The 17,857-nt window shown below is 41.2% G+C and overlaps 1 protein-coding gene across 2 annotated transcripts; it reads left to right on the forward strand.

Annotated features, from left to right (window-relative positions):
* Window positions 1–11,920: 11,920 nt before the first annotated feature.
* On the forward strand, window positions 11,921–16,837 carry Rhox2c (reproductive homeobox 2C). 2 transcript variants are annotated; one of them, XM_006541417.3, is made up of 5 exons: window positions 11,921–12,194; window positions 12,357–12,768; window positions 14,297–14,342; window positions 14,611–14,659; window positions 16,591–16,837. In XM_006541417.3, the coding sequence occupies exons 1-4, from the start codon at window positions 12,128–12,130 to the stop codon at window positions 14,635–14,637; spliced, it is 552 nt and encodes a 183-aa protein (XP_006541480.1). In that variant the 5' UTR covers window positions 11,921–12,127; the 3' UTR covers window positions 14,638–14,659; window positions 16,591–16,837. The 2 variants fall into 2 exon arrangements, with proteins under 2 accessions (XP_006541480.1, NP_001092788.1); NM_001099318.1 differs by lacking the exon at window positions 14,611–14,659 and having other exon boundaries at window positions 12,100–12,194; window positions 16,591–16,816.
* The last annotated feature ends 1,020 nt before the right edge of the window (window positions 16,838–17,857 follow it).

Raw genomic sequence — 17,857 nt, forward strand, 5'->3', positions numbered from 1 at the left:
ACACGCTCATGCCATATGTGTGTGGCTGATCCAGGAAGGCAGCAGAGGGCATATATTTCATGTATATGTCAGAAGGATAAGTATTTCTAAGCAGTACCAATGATCCTAGGAGCTAAACTCAATTCCTCTACAAGACCAACAAGCATGAAGCACTAGAACATCACTCCAAACCACCCAATATGGCTTTTGAGATTCGTGAGTATTGTGGATAGAAAATGGAATAAGAAAGCCCTACTCCTCAGGATTGGCTCATTTCCTTGAGACACAAACTTCCTAAGGAACAAAGAAGTGAAGCAAGCTCATTTTCACTAAGTACATATCACATACATGTATCCTGTGGGTAAATCATTATATGCATTTTAACTTAGAAAGTGTTACTCCTTATGGGTAAAATAGTTGTATTCTGTATAGATGTGTAGGACCTATGTACATATATGCACTTCAAAAACTATATGTGTGTATATATATATGTATATAACCATATATAAAAATATTGTCAGGCTAGTATACTTTGGTGTATATGTGTGTATGTGTGATTTGTTTCTGGGTGACAGTTTCTCTGTGTAGCCCTCCCTGTCCTGAACTCACTCTGTAGACTAGGCAGGCCTCAAACTCACAGAGATCCACCTGCCTGTGCCTCCCTAGTGCTTAAATTGAATATTTGTGCCACAATGACCTGGCCAAGCCTAGTGTTCTGGGGAGGAACACTATAGTTGTGACATATGAATTATGCAAATTGGTATAGCTAGAGCATCCCTGAAACTATTCATAAAAATATTCATAAAGTATATCCTTACAGTCTGAATAGGGGGACATAATAATTACAGGTCAAATCCACAGAACTATTTAAAATTAACTGTGCAGAGACTTATGGAAATGGAGAAGATATCAAGTCAAAATACCCACCTTGCTGGTTTTGTTCTTTGATCTCTTTGTATGAGTTTTGACAATATTTATCCTGTTCCCCATAAGACTTTTTGTCCCCTAATTTTTAATAATCCATCAAGACCAATTTGAGCTGCTCAAATACATACACACACACACACACACACACACGTGTGTGTGTGTGTGTGTGTGTGTGTGTGTGTGTGTGTTTGCGTGCGATCATGGGCCTTCTAGACAATGTACATAAGTACATTGACCAGGCCTCATGGGTATTTTCTATGTCTGTTCTCCTTGATCTCTAGATTGCCCCTCTTCTACACTGGTGCTTTTTGGGGTCCACGAGTTAATGCACAAACCACACATACATCAATCTCAGTCAGACAGATATAATTTATTGACTATTTTCCCCAGGACTGATTAATCAGGGCTGCAAACCAAACTCGGGAGCCAACTATGACCACAAATGTTTCCCAGGGCCAGTTTATAAAGGCAAAAACCACAATGAACTCATGTATACGTGCAGGACGGGCTGCCTGGTGGTCGGCTCGGACTCAAGGTATTTTGGCTAGGTAAACAAAACAGTTGTAACTGACCTTAATTCTGATTGTTCCTAAGTGAAGCTTATGGTTGTGGAATTTCTTAAGATTAACAAACCTCGGAACATAATAATAAACCTCAGACCATAACAGGGTTGACCCTGCTCTGAGTCAAGCTATTTTTCTGTGTCAGTAACAATATGAAATGGCTGGCAGGCACTGAACAAAATGGCTACAGCTATGTGGGGAGCAGGCTTCAACAGTGCTCAAGTCCATCTCAGAGTAAAAAAAGAACATTACCTTAGTTTAGGGGTCTATATTTCCATGGATTCTATGGGGCTGGAGATAAATCTTTTGATTAGGGAAACTATGACAACTAAAATCATGCAGGCTCTTGGAATCCAAAGCATAACAACTATGACACACTTGAATCCCCCAAAGATGAAAAACATCCCCAGATCATTTATCTGGGTTCAAGTCACATTGAGTCTAGATCAGATCATGAACAACCTTCATCTGATTGGTGGTTTCTTCTATGACATTTCCTTCATCATCTATTTGTATACGATAGTTGCTAAGGTTGAATTTTCCACAAGCTTCTTCTTTGTTGTTTGGTTAGGATATTAAGGGTCTTTGCAGTTTTATTAGTTATAATTTCAGTAGCAGCTTATACTCTTGATAATTAATTTAGCATACAGATAGATAAACCAGCAGGATCCAGTCTATGCCTAGTGTCTGGACCATAATAATGGATTATATGTTCATAGGGCCATTTGTTAGCTTTACAGTCAACAATTTGTAAGGGAAGTTTCTTTGGTTCATATATATATATATGTATGTATAATTTCAAAGTACTCTTCTCTGGCAAATGAAAGTAGGAAGAAGGAGGGCTGGATGCATCTTAACACACAAAATCTGGACCAGATTAGAGGAAATACAGCATAAGGTGTTCTCCTACATATCTAATATAGTCTACCTGAAGCTTACCATTTGATGTTCATACTACAGTGTCCCATGCCTGTCAGAGGTGAGAGAAATCAGACAAACGGTGGATAAAGGTTAATTTTAATCCAGCAAGATAGCTGATATGATAATATCCAAATATACCTTCTAAGTCTTTATGATCCAGCTGGAATGCAAACATGCCCTTAGTACAAACCTTTGATCCCTCTGGATGGAATTCTTTAGTACAAACATTTAATCCCAAACAATTATGTCTCTCTGAGGGGCAGACAAAGTGATGAATCAGAGAAAGATTTGACAGAATGAATCAGATATAGGGTATGTCCAACTCCCAGGAGAAAAACTATTTAAAAGTAGTTCGGGGGAGTCAGTCGGGAGTCGGTTCAGTCAGTTCAGAGTTGGGAGTCAGTGCAATGAGTACAGTATAGTACAGTTGAGTTGATTTGTGAGTTTGTGCAGTTTAGTGCAGGTCAGCAGAGGCAGTTGAGGTCAGAGAATAAGAAAGAACCAGAAGATTAGAACCAGTTACCAGAGTTAATTTGAGGCCAAGCAAAACAATTCAGTGAAAAGCTGAGAGAAGCCAGATCGAATCAGTCAGCTTGGAGAGGAGTTTGAGCCAGGACAGTTGCATTGAACCAGCCATCCAGAGTTCAGAAAGAACTAGAAAGGGTGAATTTAGTAGTAAGTCCTCAAGTTGAGAATTCATCTGGCAAAGAAAACTTACTTTTACAAGTGGGAGTTTTGTTCTGAATGGTTTAGAGATCCCCACCACTGAGTTTTTTGGGGGCTTTCATTATACAGTCTTTGGCCTAAGCGTGTTAGACACTATGTGAGGCTTCCAACAGAAGCACTGAACTTCTTTTCCCACGGGGGAAATGTAATATTTTCCAATAACTGAGGTTTTAATAAAACATGTTCTGGTAGCAGGATGGGGAGCACCCTTTTTCCCCCCATAAACTTCAAGAGGATCAGACTCTCTAGCTTCCCAGCTCATTGATCTCCTCTATTAAACTCTCTACATACTTAACAAGAAGAGACTTTAAAAGCCTGTACTGCTTTCTGCCAGAGTTAGAAACAGGTTTCTAGTTATGGAAGGTATTAAATGGGTAGACTGCTATTTGTTTCTTCATAGAAGAACTAGAAAACTTGGTATGACATGGCTTTGTGGATAACAGGAACCCCTTTGAAACAGAACATTGTCCTTCAAAGGCATGTGTGTGTGTGTGTGTGTGTGTGTGTGTGTGTGTGCCGTGTGCGTTCGTGCACATAAGTATTTCAGCCTGCCACTCTTTTTTTTTAATATTTTTTATTACATATTTTCCTCAATTACATTTCCAATACTATCCCAAAAGTCCCCCATACCCTCTCCCCGACTCCCCTACCGACCACTCCCACTTCTTGGCCCTGGCGTTCCCCTGTACTGAAGCATTTAAAGTTTGCAAGACCAATGGGCCTCTCTTTCCAATGATGGCCGATTAGGCCCTCTTCTGATACATATGCAGTTAGAGACACAAGTTCTGGGGGCGGGGGTTGGGGTTACTGGTTAGTTCATATTGTTGTTCCACCTATAGGGTTGCAGATCCGTTTAGATCCTTGGGTACTTTCTCTAGCTCCTCCACTGGGGGCCCTGTGATCCATCCAATAGCTGACTGTGAGCATCCACTTATGTGTTTGCTAGGCCCCGGCCTAGTCTCACAATAGACAGCTATATTTGTGTCCTTTCAGCAAAATCTTGCTAGTTTAAGCAATGGTGTCAGTGTTTGGAAGCTGATTATGGAATGGAACCCTGGATATGGCAGTCTCTAGATGGTCCATCCTTTCACTTACCATGGGTCTTTTAAGTTGTGAATAATGAAATAGCCAGGGTTACAGGTCCCCAATTAACAGCTCTGTTGTGGCAGTTCCCCTTGGAAGGACCACCACTTAGTTTGCTTTCTGCCAAGAGGCCTAAATCGCTGATGTTTCGTTAGAATGGTAGGTTTTGGAAGAGGGGATCACAGCCAAAGCTCCATTTAGTCTGTTTTCTTATTCCCAGGACATTTAACTGCATAATTTAACACAGGGTTTTTGGACCTCAATTATGATGTTGCATGAGTCAAAAAGTATTGACATTGATTGTTTTAAATTAGTGATCCTTATTTTTTGGCTCACTCAACCTCTGCCTGGATGGTTACTTTTTAAATTATGTGTATTGAGGCTGGAGAAATGGATCTGTGGTTAAGAGCACTGGTTGTTCTTCCAGAGGATCTGGGGTTAATTACCAACACCTACTTGGAGGCTTATAACAATAGTAAGTAACTCCAATTCCAAGGGGATCCAGTGTCTTTCTGTGGTCTTTAATGGGCATTGAATATACATGGTGTACAAAAATACATGCATACAAATACCCATACACATATATTTTTTAAAAAAAAATTAAAAACGTATATAGGTGTTGTGGTGGTTTGAATAAGAATGGATCCTATAGGTTTGTGTATTTGGCAGCCCTAGTTGGTGAGCTGCTTGGAAAGGATAGTAAGTATGTCCTTGTTGGAGGAAGCGTGCCACTCGGGATGAGCTTTGAGTGGCTTTGCAGTTTCAAAAGCCCATACCAGGCTCGGTGTCTTGCTCTCTGTCTGTTGCTTATAGATCAGGATATAAAGTTCTCAGTCATTGCTCCAGTGCTGTGTTTGTATGCTTCCCATCATGATAATGGACTAACTCCCGAAACTGTAAGCTAGCTCCAAATTAAATACTCTCTTTTATTACAGCTGCCTTGGTCATGGTGTCTCTTCACAGCAACAGAACAGTAACTGAGGAACGTATGTGTTTGCATGCATGTATATTTGTTCACAACATGCATTTCCTGGTATTGGTGGAAGCCAGAAGAGGGCACCAGATCCCTTGGGATTGGACAGATGTTTGTGAGCCATAATTTGGGTGATAGAAGTCAAGCCTGGATTGTCTGGAAGAGTAGCCAGCATTCTTAACTGCTGAGGCATCTCACCAGCCCATGGAGCATAGATAGATTTTGATAAATGGATACAATAAAGTAGGATCCACATAGCCCCTTGACCTGATCAAGTTATATGAATACAGTGGTCACCACTAGAGGAGGTCCTTGAAACACAAAAAGGGACCAGATTAGGGCCAGTGGACAGAGACTATACATCCTATATCAAAGAGAGGAAACTGCTCTAACAGAAACCCTCTTCACTACAAATCCAGTTATCTGGAGCTGTTTCAACTCAATGTATAGCAAAAGTTAAGAGCAATAGATAAAGACAAAGGGTTGCAGAGCGTTACAATGGGACAAAACCAGGACACATAATTAACACTCATCAGTACCTTAATGTGCCTCCACACATGGGCTGGCCAGCTTCGGGTGTGACCACCAGCACAGAGCTGTAGGTATCTGGTTTTGTCAGGTCCTCTGGTCTTGCTGAGTCATCAGATGCCACAGCCTGGTCTCTCCAGAGGGTCAGCTTGCATGGTATTGATGTGTCAGGAACGCATTCCCAGCCACCAGGAAATGAGTTTCACTCTGCTAGGATGGACTCAAAAGATCACGTCTGTACCTTTAGTGCAGCAAGGGTGAATAAAACGACAGTGAGCACACCTTTCCAGAGGGGTTTCAGGGCCATGCATTCTATTTTCTACCATACTGCAGCTCCTGCTTTAAAGGAGAGGGCATCTCTTGTGACGCTCACAGGCGGCTGTTCTCAGTCACTATGATGTATAGTAATCAAGGCTGAGTCAAGGGCCTGTATTTGTTGTTTTAAAATGATACCTTAGGGCTCTCCATATGCCTAAATATGGATCAAACAATGGGAGGAGGGTACCCATAAAGGATTTAATAAAGGCAGAACCGTTTCTGTTTGGCAGGGGTACATATTACTCTTAGTGAGGGGAATGAACACTAACAGTTAATTCCAGTGTGAGTCTTTTGAAACAGTTTTCTTAGCTGTCATTTCAGTGTTCAGTTCGTACATTCCATCTTCCTGGAGCAGCTGTTCCATTTCAGCCATAACTGCTGGTCTGTTATCTGACCCTTTGGTGAAAGAAACGCCAAAGCGAGGGAAGATCTCCATTAAGAGAAGTTGGACCTCCAGGTATCTTTTCGTGTGTGTGTGCAGATAGAGATAGCTTCCACCCAGCTTTTGAAAGATTACACAAAGGCTAGCAGATTGCAGCCTTAGACGCAAAGCATTTCAATGAAGTCCACAATTATATTTCACTAGGCATTATCAGTTACAAAGAAAATCAACTACCCATGCTTTAAAAGACATTCTAAATATCCAGAAATGAGGTCAACCTGGACAAAAGGAGGGTTTCTGGTGGTTAAATAAAAGTTTGCATTCCTCGGGAACTTGTGAAACTGGTTTCCAGATGCCAAAAGGAATCATTTCTCTCATGTCTGGTAGAAGGAACATAAGATCATCTGTGGTACCTGTGAGCATCAAAGGGTATTTTCGTTGACTTCATTTAACATCATTTTTTCCCTTAACATCTTTTTATGTATGTATGTATGTATGTATGTATGTATGTATGCATATATATATGTACACACACACAATCATACATACCTAGAAGTTTCCTAATATATATATATGTAGTGGGTTTTTTAAATGACTTTATAGAAATTTCTTCTGTGTTAATTACCCCTTCCCACTCTCCTCTAACCATTTACAGTGGTGCATTTCATTTCAAATTTCATAATAACTTCTCTTCCTCAACTACAGACTCTTACTAGTTTCCTGACATCTATGGGTTGCCAAATGGAACATATTTCAAGATTCAAAGGTAACATTTGTAAATGAGAAAGCGTGTAACATCTACCTTTCTGCATCTGGATTTTCTCACTCAGAGTAATTGTTTCCAACTCTATTCATTTGCTTATGAATCTCAGACTTTCACTTTTCTTTAGGGCTGAGTAATATTCCGATGTTCCTACATTCATTACCCATTTATAAACCCATGGACAGCTAGGCTATCTCCATCCCTTGGCTATTGTAATACAACAGTGAACATGGATGAGCAAGAATCTTTGCTGTCAGATATATGCCCCTTGAGTATATGGCAAACAGTGGTATAGCTGGATCATGTGGTAGATCTATTTCTAGCTTTTTTTTTTTTTTTGTAAAGCAACACTGATTTCATTAGTGACCACACTAGTTTGTAAGTGCTCATCTTTCCCCTCACCCACACTGGCATTTGTCTTCATATTGTTTGTTTTTGTTTTTGTCATTTTGACATCGATCAGCGTATGACTGTTCCATAGAGCCAGAATGATGAAAACAATAAGCCACTGGGTGGCTATTTATTTATTTATTTATTTATAAAGTCACATTCAGTTTTCAGGACCTTTTTTTTTAATTTTTTGTTTTTTGGAGAAACACTGATGTTTGCCCAGTTTCTGAAGCCATGAGAATTATACAGTTTGAAAATACCTCAAAGAGTGTCACCCACCTTCTGCTCTGGAGAGGAGGGTTGGTGTGTTTCTCGGGCTGCAGGGGTAGGACACAAAAGAGAAGGAAGTGCTCTTGCAGCCTGAATGGGATGTGGCTTCTAGTGGCTGTGAAGCACCCACACTGGAAGTCACTTCTAGTGTCCTAGCTGCTTCATACAGTGGGAGAGCTGCAGGGAGAATTGGGAAGACTTGCTGCCTGCTTCCCTTGAATTTTTGACTGCCCTCTTGGGAAGTTTCTGTCAAAGCCCAAGGTTAGAGCCTGATTCCAAGGTTTAACCCTGTTTGGAAAAAATTTTTTTCCTCTCTAAGGACTTGTCTTCCCTTCCTTCCAAATTTGTGGTCTCACAAGTAGAGAGGGCAGGAGTGAGGGCAGCATGATAGTGGGACAGAAAGGAATGTGTGAGTCAGAGCAAAACCAAGCAAGGTACTTGGGAAACATGCGTTATTATGTACATGGGACATAATGACGTTGACTTAGTGATGTCATTTTATGGAAAGATACCTTGCCATCCTGTTTCAAGGACAGCTCTTTGGTAACTTTACAAGTTTCATACTAATTTGTAAAAACAAATGCAGCAAAGGTGCAGAGACTTCACTTCTTTATTAGAAATACAGATGCTGCGGACATAAAACCGTAGGTGGCAGCAACAACTTGTCACTATCCAGCTCCGGCACACGGATGGTTCTCTAGTTCTCCTGCATAGTCTTCAGAGGCACGTCGGAGCATTTATAGCTTCTGCTGCCTCCGATATGGTTCTTGTCTTCCCTTAAGCCAATTCTACAACAAGCCAGAAAAAAAATGGTTCGGTATCATAATGAGAATTATACATCAGAAACCACATCATGTAATATTAGTTGCCCTCTATACTTTACGTCAATAGAGTTTATATTAATATCAGAAGACCCTGGTGTCTCACTCTGTAATTCTGTGAGGTGCTGAAGACCTGGTACAGAGTGCAGGGCTTGCCTAGAATGTGGGAGCCCGACTTGTGTGGCCTTTGAAGTGCAAAATAGTTCCCGGACATTGGACCAAACATTGCACACCAGGTGTCTGTCTCTACTGTAGAGCCCTCTGCAGATACTTATCAGCATTTTTGGGCAGATGCAGCAGCATGGTCCTGAGAGTTATCATGACGGGTGTCCGTATCTGCTTGGCTTCACTAGGCACCTCCAAACAGCAGGAGGACTGGATTCTATGATTTCCCCATGCCCACAGTCTCTGTTTAACCAAGTTTACATCAGCTTTCTGTGTGCCTGGCTCTGACTGAGAACTAACCGTTTGTGGTGCACTTAAATTGCTCCTATAAGGTTAGAATTTATGCTTAGTTTTCACTATTTCAATTCTTTAGGATCAGGGTTATCTCCAGTAATATGATTCTTATTTATATAATTTATATTTCATAACCCCAGTGGGATGTCTCATAATTGATATCCCGAAGATATCAATGTTTTAAAGAATTTCATATATATGTATATATGTGAGTTTGAATATCAATTTTATTAATACAAGTATTAATGCATAGAGAGTATATGGTACAATATATATTTGTAGTTTATATGCAAGATACATCTATATCTGATCTGTGTGTGTGTGTTCTGTGTTCCTTTGAGAAGCTATGCTCTGTGTTAAAATGAGCCATTTCAAGTTGGTTGGGGTCTCTTATTCAATTTTATACTCAGAAAGAACATAAGGCTCAAAAGTCATTATAAGGAGGCTGTAGAGAAGAGTTAAGAGCACTTGATGCTCTTGTAGGGGAAGAACCAAGTTTGGTTCCTAGCCCATGCATAACCACTCCTAAATCCAGGGAATTTCATATCCTCTTCTCTCTCTGAGAACACCTGCACACATGCTCCATGCACACACAGGCAAATCTATATACGTGAATGAAAATTATAAAAAGATTTTAAAAATTTCATTTTGAAACATAGCACTTAAAACACCACCACCAGCAGCACCAGGACCACCACCACCACTTTGTGCCTAGGTTAAAAGTATCCAAGATAAGAATCAAGTTCTAGAATGGCTCTCCTGTCAAAATGTCTTCTTCTCCTTACCATAACTCTGGCTTCACTCACACCTATCCATCTTGCCAGATGTCTTCTGGGGGAAAAATAGCAGATATTCAGTATTGGGCATTTTGAAAGAAATGAAAAGCTCCAGCAAAGAGAAGGAGAACATCCTTGTGACAAAGAGACTGCATACAGAATGGTGGAAAAACCTTTGCCAACTATAATTCTGTCAAAGTGTTGGTGTCTAGAATATACAAAGAACCTTCAAAACTAAATGGCAGGAAAACATGCACCCAGTTAAACATTTCAGCTTGAATTAGACAGGGAGTACTCACAAGGGCCCTGTGTATATGAATTCATCCCCTGTGACTACTTATAAAAGCCCTGCACAGAAAAAGGCTAGCCAAAACGCTAAGGCGAATAGGAGAAAGCCTTGGGAATGTCCATTCAAATGGTAAGGGTGACCATTGACTTCAGCTGGGGGAAGGAGAGTCACTTTGCTGCCATGGTAACATCATGAAGATGTTATGCATGCTCCAGTAATGGTCTTACATCAGTATACACACAGGCAGCAAAAAGGAGACTAAGTAGATGTTAAAAACATAAAATAGGAAGAGAGAAGTAGAGAGGAACAGGGCAGGGGTAATTGGAGCAAAGAAAATGTGAGGGTGTATTTGAGCTGCTGCATTATAAGCAAGGATGCAATGCTCAGACAGTAAAATTAGATAAAATGTAAATCAATTCGGCCGCTCACTGTATGACAGGATAGTAGATGAATTAGAATTGTTAAGCTGAAACGAATGCCCTATATTTTTTTTGACACATAAACTCATGTCTCAGGAAATTACCTTATTGAGACATAACCTTGTTAAAGAAAAACTTCTGTATACACTCAGTAACTAAAGATGGTTTGGAAAAGCTGAGCAGCCTGCCTCTCTCTGCCAGTGCTCACATTACAGGCACTGCGGCATTGAGCCTCCATGCTTGCTCCTTCAGTGCTCCAGGTAAACCATGGGTGGCTTTATACATGTTAGGTAAGACTCTGCAAACTGAGCTACATCTCCAGCAATAAACATATGTCGTCACTATTTTTCCAGACTGGAGAGATAAATTCTCCAGTACTTGACACTGACAAGAGCAATGCCAGGATTTAGAGCAAAGAGGAAAGAAAATCTAGGAAAGAGAAACATGTAGGCTTTGTTGTGAGGTAGTTATCAGAGCTGTCCAAGGAGAACTGCAGCACCAGGAGTGCACTCCAAACAAGGGACAGTGTGGAAAAATGATAGTGGTGCAGGGCCTTCTATTTGGGAGGATGAGGTGAAGAACTCTGTGTGTAGGATCAGGAACGGAGGCAACATTTGCAATATATATATATACATATACTCACACACACACATCCCCACACACATAATTGACCAGACCATGGGAAAATATGGCTGCCTTACGATGAGTCTGACTACATTCCAATGTAGGATCTGTTTGAATGACAGTTCCAGGACGTGTGTGTGTGTGTGTGTGTGTGTGTGTGTGTGTGTGTGTCCAAGACAAATGTGAGGAAGTTCAGCACAGGTAGGACAATTCTCACGGCTTTTACAAGCACTTATCAAAGCCTGAGAGTAATTCTAACTCCTCCCCAGAAACCCTGGCGAAGGTGAGTCCTCTGCTCTCACTGCTGAGCCAGCAGGGCCTGCAATTCTGCCCAAGCTCCCGTAAAGGCCGTCCTGGAAGCAGGATACACTACGTGAACTTCACTTTCTGTGAAAGCCCTAAGGAAGAACCTCCCACATAGAATCATTAGCTTATATCCGGTCTCAGCCATGGATCAGGGATGCAATGTGGAGAAATAGACCAAGCGGTATTGTCCACACATTTCCGCAAGGCCTCCGGAGGTACAGAGGTATCTTTTCTTACTCCCCGCAAATGGGTTTCCTCAGTGAACTGCCATCTCTTCCTTAGGAAGTTAATTAAACAAGGCAGGAGGACTCAAGGAAGATGCAAAGTGGAAGCCCCTAATATACCTGACTTGCAAAGAGGAACCATCATTTCCTTCTAATAATTCCTGCTCTGTTAACCTTTCCACTGTCCTGAGTTTTGCAGCGTGGACTTCAGTCGCAGCAACAGGAGTACAACCAGAAGGCAGGACACACTACCATAATTGGATATATGCTAATATTGAAGATGGGGACCGGAGGTGTGGCGGCAGACCATTGGTGGCTTAGAAGCTCTACTTCCGGAATTGTTGGGGGGTGTAACGGTGAATAAGGACTTCCACGGCTTTACAGACATGGAGCGACAAAGCGTCAATTACAAGCTTGATGTGGGACCTGAGGAGGATGAGGAAAATGCGAATGGTCAGTGAGTTTAGGGAAGGGTGGGTTGATGATATCCACAAGGGGAGGAGCGTCCCTTATAGGACTCAACTGGAGCTGTGCGCCACAGGCTTTGGCCTGACTCCATGACACCTCCTCAGCAGCCTAGGCACTGAGGCCTGGTTTTTCGTTTCCCCACTTAAGGTATAAAGACTCTGATGGTGTTGCTGGCTGGAGAGGGAAGAAACGAGGGAGAGAGTGGACGGGGCCTGCCTGGGTCGGGAGCCTCAGCAGCGGAAGGATACAGAGCAGGAGAATTAAGTGCAGGTGGGCTTGCTGCGCCAGTAGCCGACCTCATGGATAACAGCAACCAAGAGGACCTTGGTGCCACTGGCTGTGACCAGGAGAAGGAGAAGCAGCCAGAGGAGCCAGTCCCTGATTCCATGGGAGATTTGGAAAATGTAAAGCGTGTGTCCGGGCCGTGGTCCACTGTTAATCCTGTGAGAGTGTTGGTGCCCAAATTCCGCCACGGTTGGCAACAGAGCTTCAATGTGCTGCAACTACAAGAGCTGGAGAGCATCTTCCAGTGCAATCACTACATCAGCACTAAGGAGGCGTGAGTACATTGCCTAGCTTGCATCAGTTGGATGGGGGAATGAAGTTATGCACAGAGAGTTTCTCCTCCTTCCTGGTCCGCCTTTTGCCCACCTTTTATATTCAATTTTTTATTTTATTTTTGGATGTACTTTTTTTTAAGTCTCTCTCTCTCTCTCTCTCTCTGTGTGTGTGTGTGTGTGTGTGTTTGTGTGTGTATTTGTATGCACAGGCATGTTGTGCTGTGCTTGTGTGTGCATGTTAACAAGACTGCATATCTGGAGGCTAGAAGACAGCTTGTGGGAGTTGTTTCTTGTTTGCATCCTGTGAGCCCTGGGTTTTGAACTCAGGCATGCAAGTTAGCACCTTTATCATCCAGCAACATTAGTGAATGCCAGGCCAGCTTCAGCTGCAGAATGCAAGGCTATCTTTAAGCTATTAAAATAAACAAATAAAGTCAACAAAGCAAAAACAAAACCAAACAAAAAACCACCAGCAGCAGCAGGCTGAATGAGAACGAGGCAGTACATGTCTGTAAGCCCCGTTCTTGGCCGGTAGATCCCTAGTTCAAAGTTATCTCAATTATGTAATGAGCCCCATGCCAGGCCCTTTTCCATTAGGCCATTTGTGTTGTGATTGACAGCATACTCCACCACACATTTTCTGTTTGGTTGGTTGGTTGGTTGTTCCCCGCAGGGGTGGAGGAGGTGTGTTCAGAGTCCCTCTTCTGATATTTGATCCAAGATCTCACTGTGTAAGACGGCTTCCCTGGAACTTGCAGGGAGCTTGGGCCTCATATTTCAATCATGTTTGGAATCCAGGAATGTGTGGTCAGTGTGGTGAGGTTTTCTAATACTCATTTCCTGTCTGCTGTGGCTTCTAATATTTCCTTACCCATAGTGGAAGATGGCTCAGCAGAAAAAGGCATTTACTATGAGACCCTGAGTGCCAATCTGAGGATACACACAGAAGATCAATCCCTCATGCTGTCCTCTTACATCCGCACGTGCAATAGGGACATGCACACACTAAATAATAAATTTAAAAAAGAAATGTGATATTTGATTTTTCTGGTAATAATCAATTGGAGTCCCTCACTCTTAACTGAATATTAAAATTTTTTGGATGCTTTCCATTAAGCTTCTTAGTTGCAGTTTTCTTTTATCCTGACAGAACACTTTGTTTTTCCTGTTGGCATATGTTTTGTAGTTTTTGTCATGTTTTCAGTTGTTTTGTTTGAGATAGCATCTCCTGTACCACTGTCGCCATTGTTAGGAACATTTCTTTTGAAGGTTTTACTGTCTTCATTAGTGCTTTAAAACTTGCTTATTACAGACATGTTTGGGTTTGCATATATCTATTAATACTAACTTGGTAATCAAATACTACCTGTATCATTTGCTCTAAGCACCTCAAAATTTTCAGGGTGAATATCAGAGAAAATATGACTTGAGACAAACCATTCAAAACAATGATAAAATATCCCTCTCCAATTTTATTCCACATATCCATAATTCTGAATGCTGAATGTCTTTTTATTTTACCTGTAGAAATCGCCTGGCAAGATCCATGGGAGTGAGTGAAGCCACAGTGCAGGTCAGTCCCCACACAAAAGCTGTTTGGTAGGACAGCCATTCTGAAACCTACTGCATCTATAGGTCCTTCTGGTTCTCTCAGTAGAATTGTGTTGCCTTTGATAACATGTCCAAACCATGTTTGAAAATTACATTTTTACGATTTATCTCTAGTTTTTTTTTTACTATAAATAATTTTTATTTGTTTGCATTTTTTGCATGGCTAATGTTCCAGTTTGCTAGTAGAGTGGGTTTACACAGTTGAAGAGATAAACTTCCTTTGATTACAGGTGGACAAATCAAACAGAAAGGAATAAGAGTGTATAATGTTACATACATGTGAGTATCAGAGAGACTTTCTGTAGCCTTGAAACATAGAACAGAACCAGGAGTAAATCATCCCCAAAAGGAAATTTAATTGAGATGAATAAATATAAAAAGGAGGGAGAACGGGAGGGGGTGGGGAGAAAATACTTAAAAATAAATAAGGTAGTGAGGTATTTCTAAGTGGGAATACAGAAAAGAAAGTGTCAGATTTAATGTTACACATCACATACTGTGGATGATGTCGGATTTACTGCTTAGTGTCCATATCTCTAGTTTTTTTAATGTATGTTTGGGAGCGTGTGTATGTGTCGCACGTTCATGCCATATGTGTGTGGCTGATCCAGGAAACCAGCAGAGGGCATATATTTCACATATACGGAAGAACAAGTATTTATAAGCAGCACAAATGGTCCTAGAAGCTAAACTCAATTCCTCTACAAGACCAACAAGCAGGAACCACTAGAACATCACTCTAAACCAACGAATATGGCTTTCGAGATTCGTGGGTATTGTGGGTAGAAAATGGAATAAGAAAGCCCTACTCCTCAGGATTGGCTCATTTCCTGGACACACAAACTTCCTAAGGAACAAAGAAGTGTACCAAGCGTATTTTCACTAAGTACATATTTATATATCACATACATGTATCCTGTGGGTAAATCATTTTATGCATTATAACTTAGAAAGTGTTACACCTTATGTGTAAAATAGTTGTATTCTGTATAGATGTGTAGGACTTATATACGTATATGCACATTAAAAACTATATGTGTGTGTATATATATGTATATAACCATATATAAATATATTGTCAGGCTAGTATGCTTTGGTGTATATGTGTGTATGTGTGATTTGTTTCTGGGAGACAGTTTCTCTGTGTAGCCCTCCCTGTCCTGAACTCACTCTGTAGACTAGGCAGGCCTCAAAATCACAGAGATCCTCCTGCCTGTGCCTCCCTAGTGCTTAAATTGAATATTTGTGCCACAATGACCTGGCCAAGCCTAGTGTTCTGGGGAGTAACACTATTAGTGTGACATATGAATTATGCAAATTGGTATAGCTAGAGCATCCCTGAAACTATTCATAAAAATATTCATAAAGTATATCCTTACAGTCAGAATAGGGGGGAGGTAATAATTACAGGTCAAATCCACATAACTAATTAAAATTTAGCTATACAGAGACTTATGGAAATGGAGAAGATAGCAAGTCAAAATACCCAACTTGCTGATTTTGTTAGTTCTTTGATCTCTTTATGTGTTTTGACCATATTTATCCTGTTCCCCATGAAACTTTGTGTCCCCTAATTTTTAATAATCCATCAAGACCAATTTGTGCTGCTCAAATACATACATACACACACATATGTGTGTGTGTGTGTGTGTGTGTGTGTGTGTGTGTGTGTGAGTGAGTGTGTGTATACACCCTGATGTACCAAGAAATCACTGTTTCCTTGTGGTCATACATAGCCTCTTTCCATCCTTTTTCCCAAATGATCTCTGAGCCTTGGGAGAAGACACGTGGTGTGTATGTTCTACTTGGGGATGAGACTTCTTCAATCTCTTGTTTTCTACGCTTTGATCAGTAGAAGATCTCTATGTCGATCACTACTCAAAGTAGAAGTTTCTCTGATGAGAGCTGAGAACTGCACTAATTAGAACGATACAACATTAGTTGTCAGTTTAATGCTATGCTGACATGGCAGAGTAATAGGAAGAGGGTCTTCCCCTAGGATTTGTCTAGGTTAAGTTTCTTAGCCCTAATAATGGTGCCAGGTCCAGTTTTCAACGTGTGGAGTAGACCTGAATTCAATTGAAAAACTAGTTGATTACTACAAATAGGAAACGAATACTGTAGATTCTTTCTGGTTTTTATTAAGTACTTCAACTATAATCCTAGTGGTTTACTACTGTCTACCAATTCCTTTTTCACAATGACTGTAGGAATGGTTTTTGAAGAGGAGAGAAAAATACAGGAGTTATAAGAGGCTGTAAATGCTCAGAGGTCCTCTTCCTGCTTCCCACAGCATCTCTCTGTGAAGGCTATGGAGAAGCCCCAGGGATCCACGCTTCCTCAAGGCGCCATAGCCAGACGATGTTTTGCCGCCAAAGCCCTGTTACAACACAGTTATCTCCTCAATACTTGTATTAGCAATAAAGAGCTGAATTCTCCATATATTTGTTTTGTGCTTCTTCTGAGATTGTTAAGATACATGTCTCATATCAGGGAAATGCCTGTTTGAAACAAGATCTGTTTCCAGGAGGTAACATCTGTGCATCACAGTCAGTAAGCCCTGTGGGTTACAGGGACTTTCCAACATTCGTAGTAGCAGTACTTTGACACAACTGTTCTTTTTTTGGCACCTCCTCTTATTCCATGCAAATTTACAAGAGAGATGATGCAGGACCCAAGGAGAAACAGCAGTCTCTTCCAAACACAGGTGATGCATGCCACCCTGGCCCCTTCTCAAGATTTCACTCCAGCCCGGAACTCTGACAGACCCTTCATTTGAGACAACCCACAGGCTTCACAGGACACAAGCAATGATGTAGGAAGTACATTCCTCCCAATTATTTTCCTTGCCTTTATTTTTTTCTGTGAACGTTTGGGGCCATATGTGACATGAGACAACAGTTAATTCTGCCGTAGGTCTTAGGTTTAGCTTCCACCCTCATGCTGTTATTACACACTTAGTCCCTCAGCCCTTGTATTTCCAACAAGGAGCTGAGTTCTCAATATATCTGTGTCAAGTGTCTTCTGAGACCTTTAAGGGATATGTCTAAATTACCAAGGCAATGTCATTTAATCAGACAAGGCAGATGTGACTTTTCTTGGTTCTGATAGTTCAGAGGATCTCCACTTTCCTTGCAAATATTTCATTCTCTTCCATTCATTTAAAAAATTCGATTAAATGTTTTAAATGAAAATGAAGAAAAGCTATCATGCAGTGCTACAGACAGTGGAGTCCTTCCATAGGGAAGTGAGGGTAGACACAACAAGTGCTGAGCACCATGGCCAGGAGCTGTAATCACAGCACTTCAGAAGTGGACTTTTGAATGAAGTGGCCCTCGTTGGCCACACAGCAAGTTCAAGAACAGCCTGCATGCACTAAATGAGGCCTCCATCTCACTTTTAAATGTGGGGCTGGGAAATGGTTCAGTAGGGAAAGTGATTGCCAGCCAGCAGGAAGACATGATTGTGACCCCCAAC

This window comes from Mus musculus, chromosome X, assembly GCF_000001635.26.
Source record: "Mus musculus strain C57BL/6J chromosome X, GRCm38.p6 C57BL/6J".
Classification (NCBI taxonomy): Eukaryota; Metazoa; Chordata; class Mammalia; order Rodentia; family Muridae; genus Mus; species Mus musculus.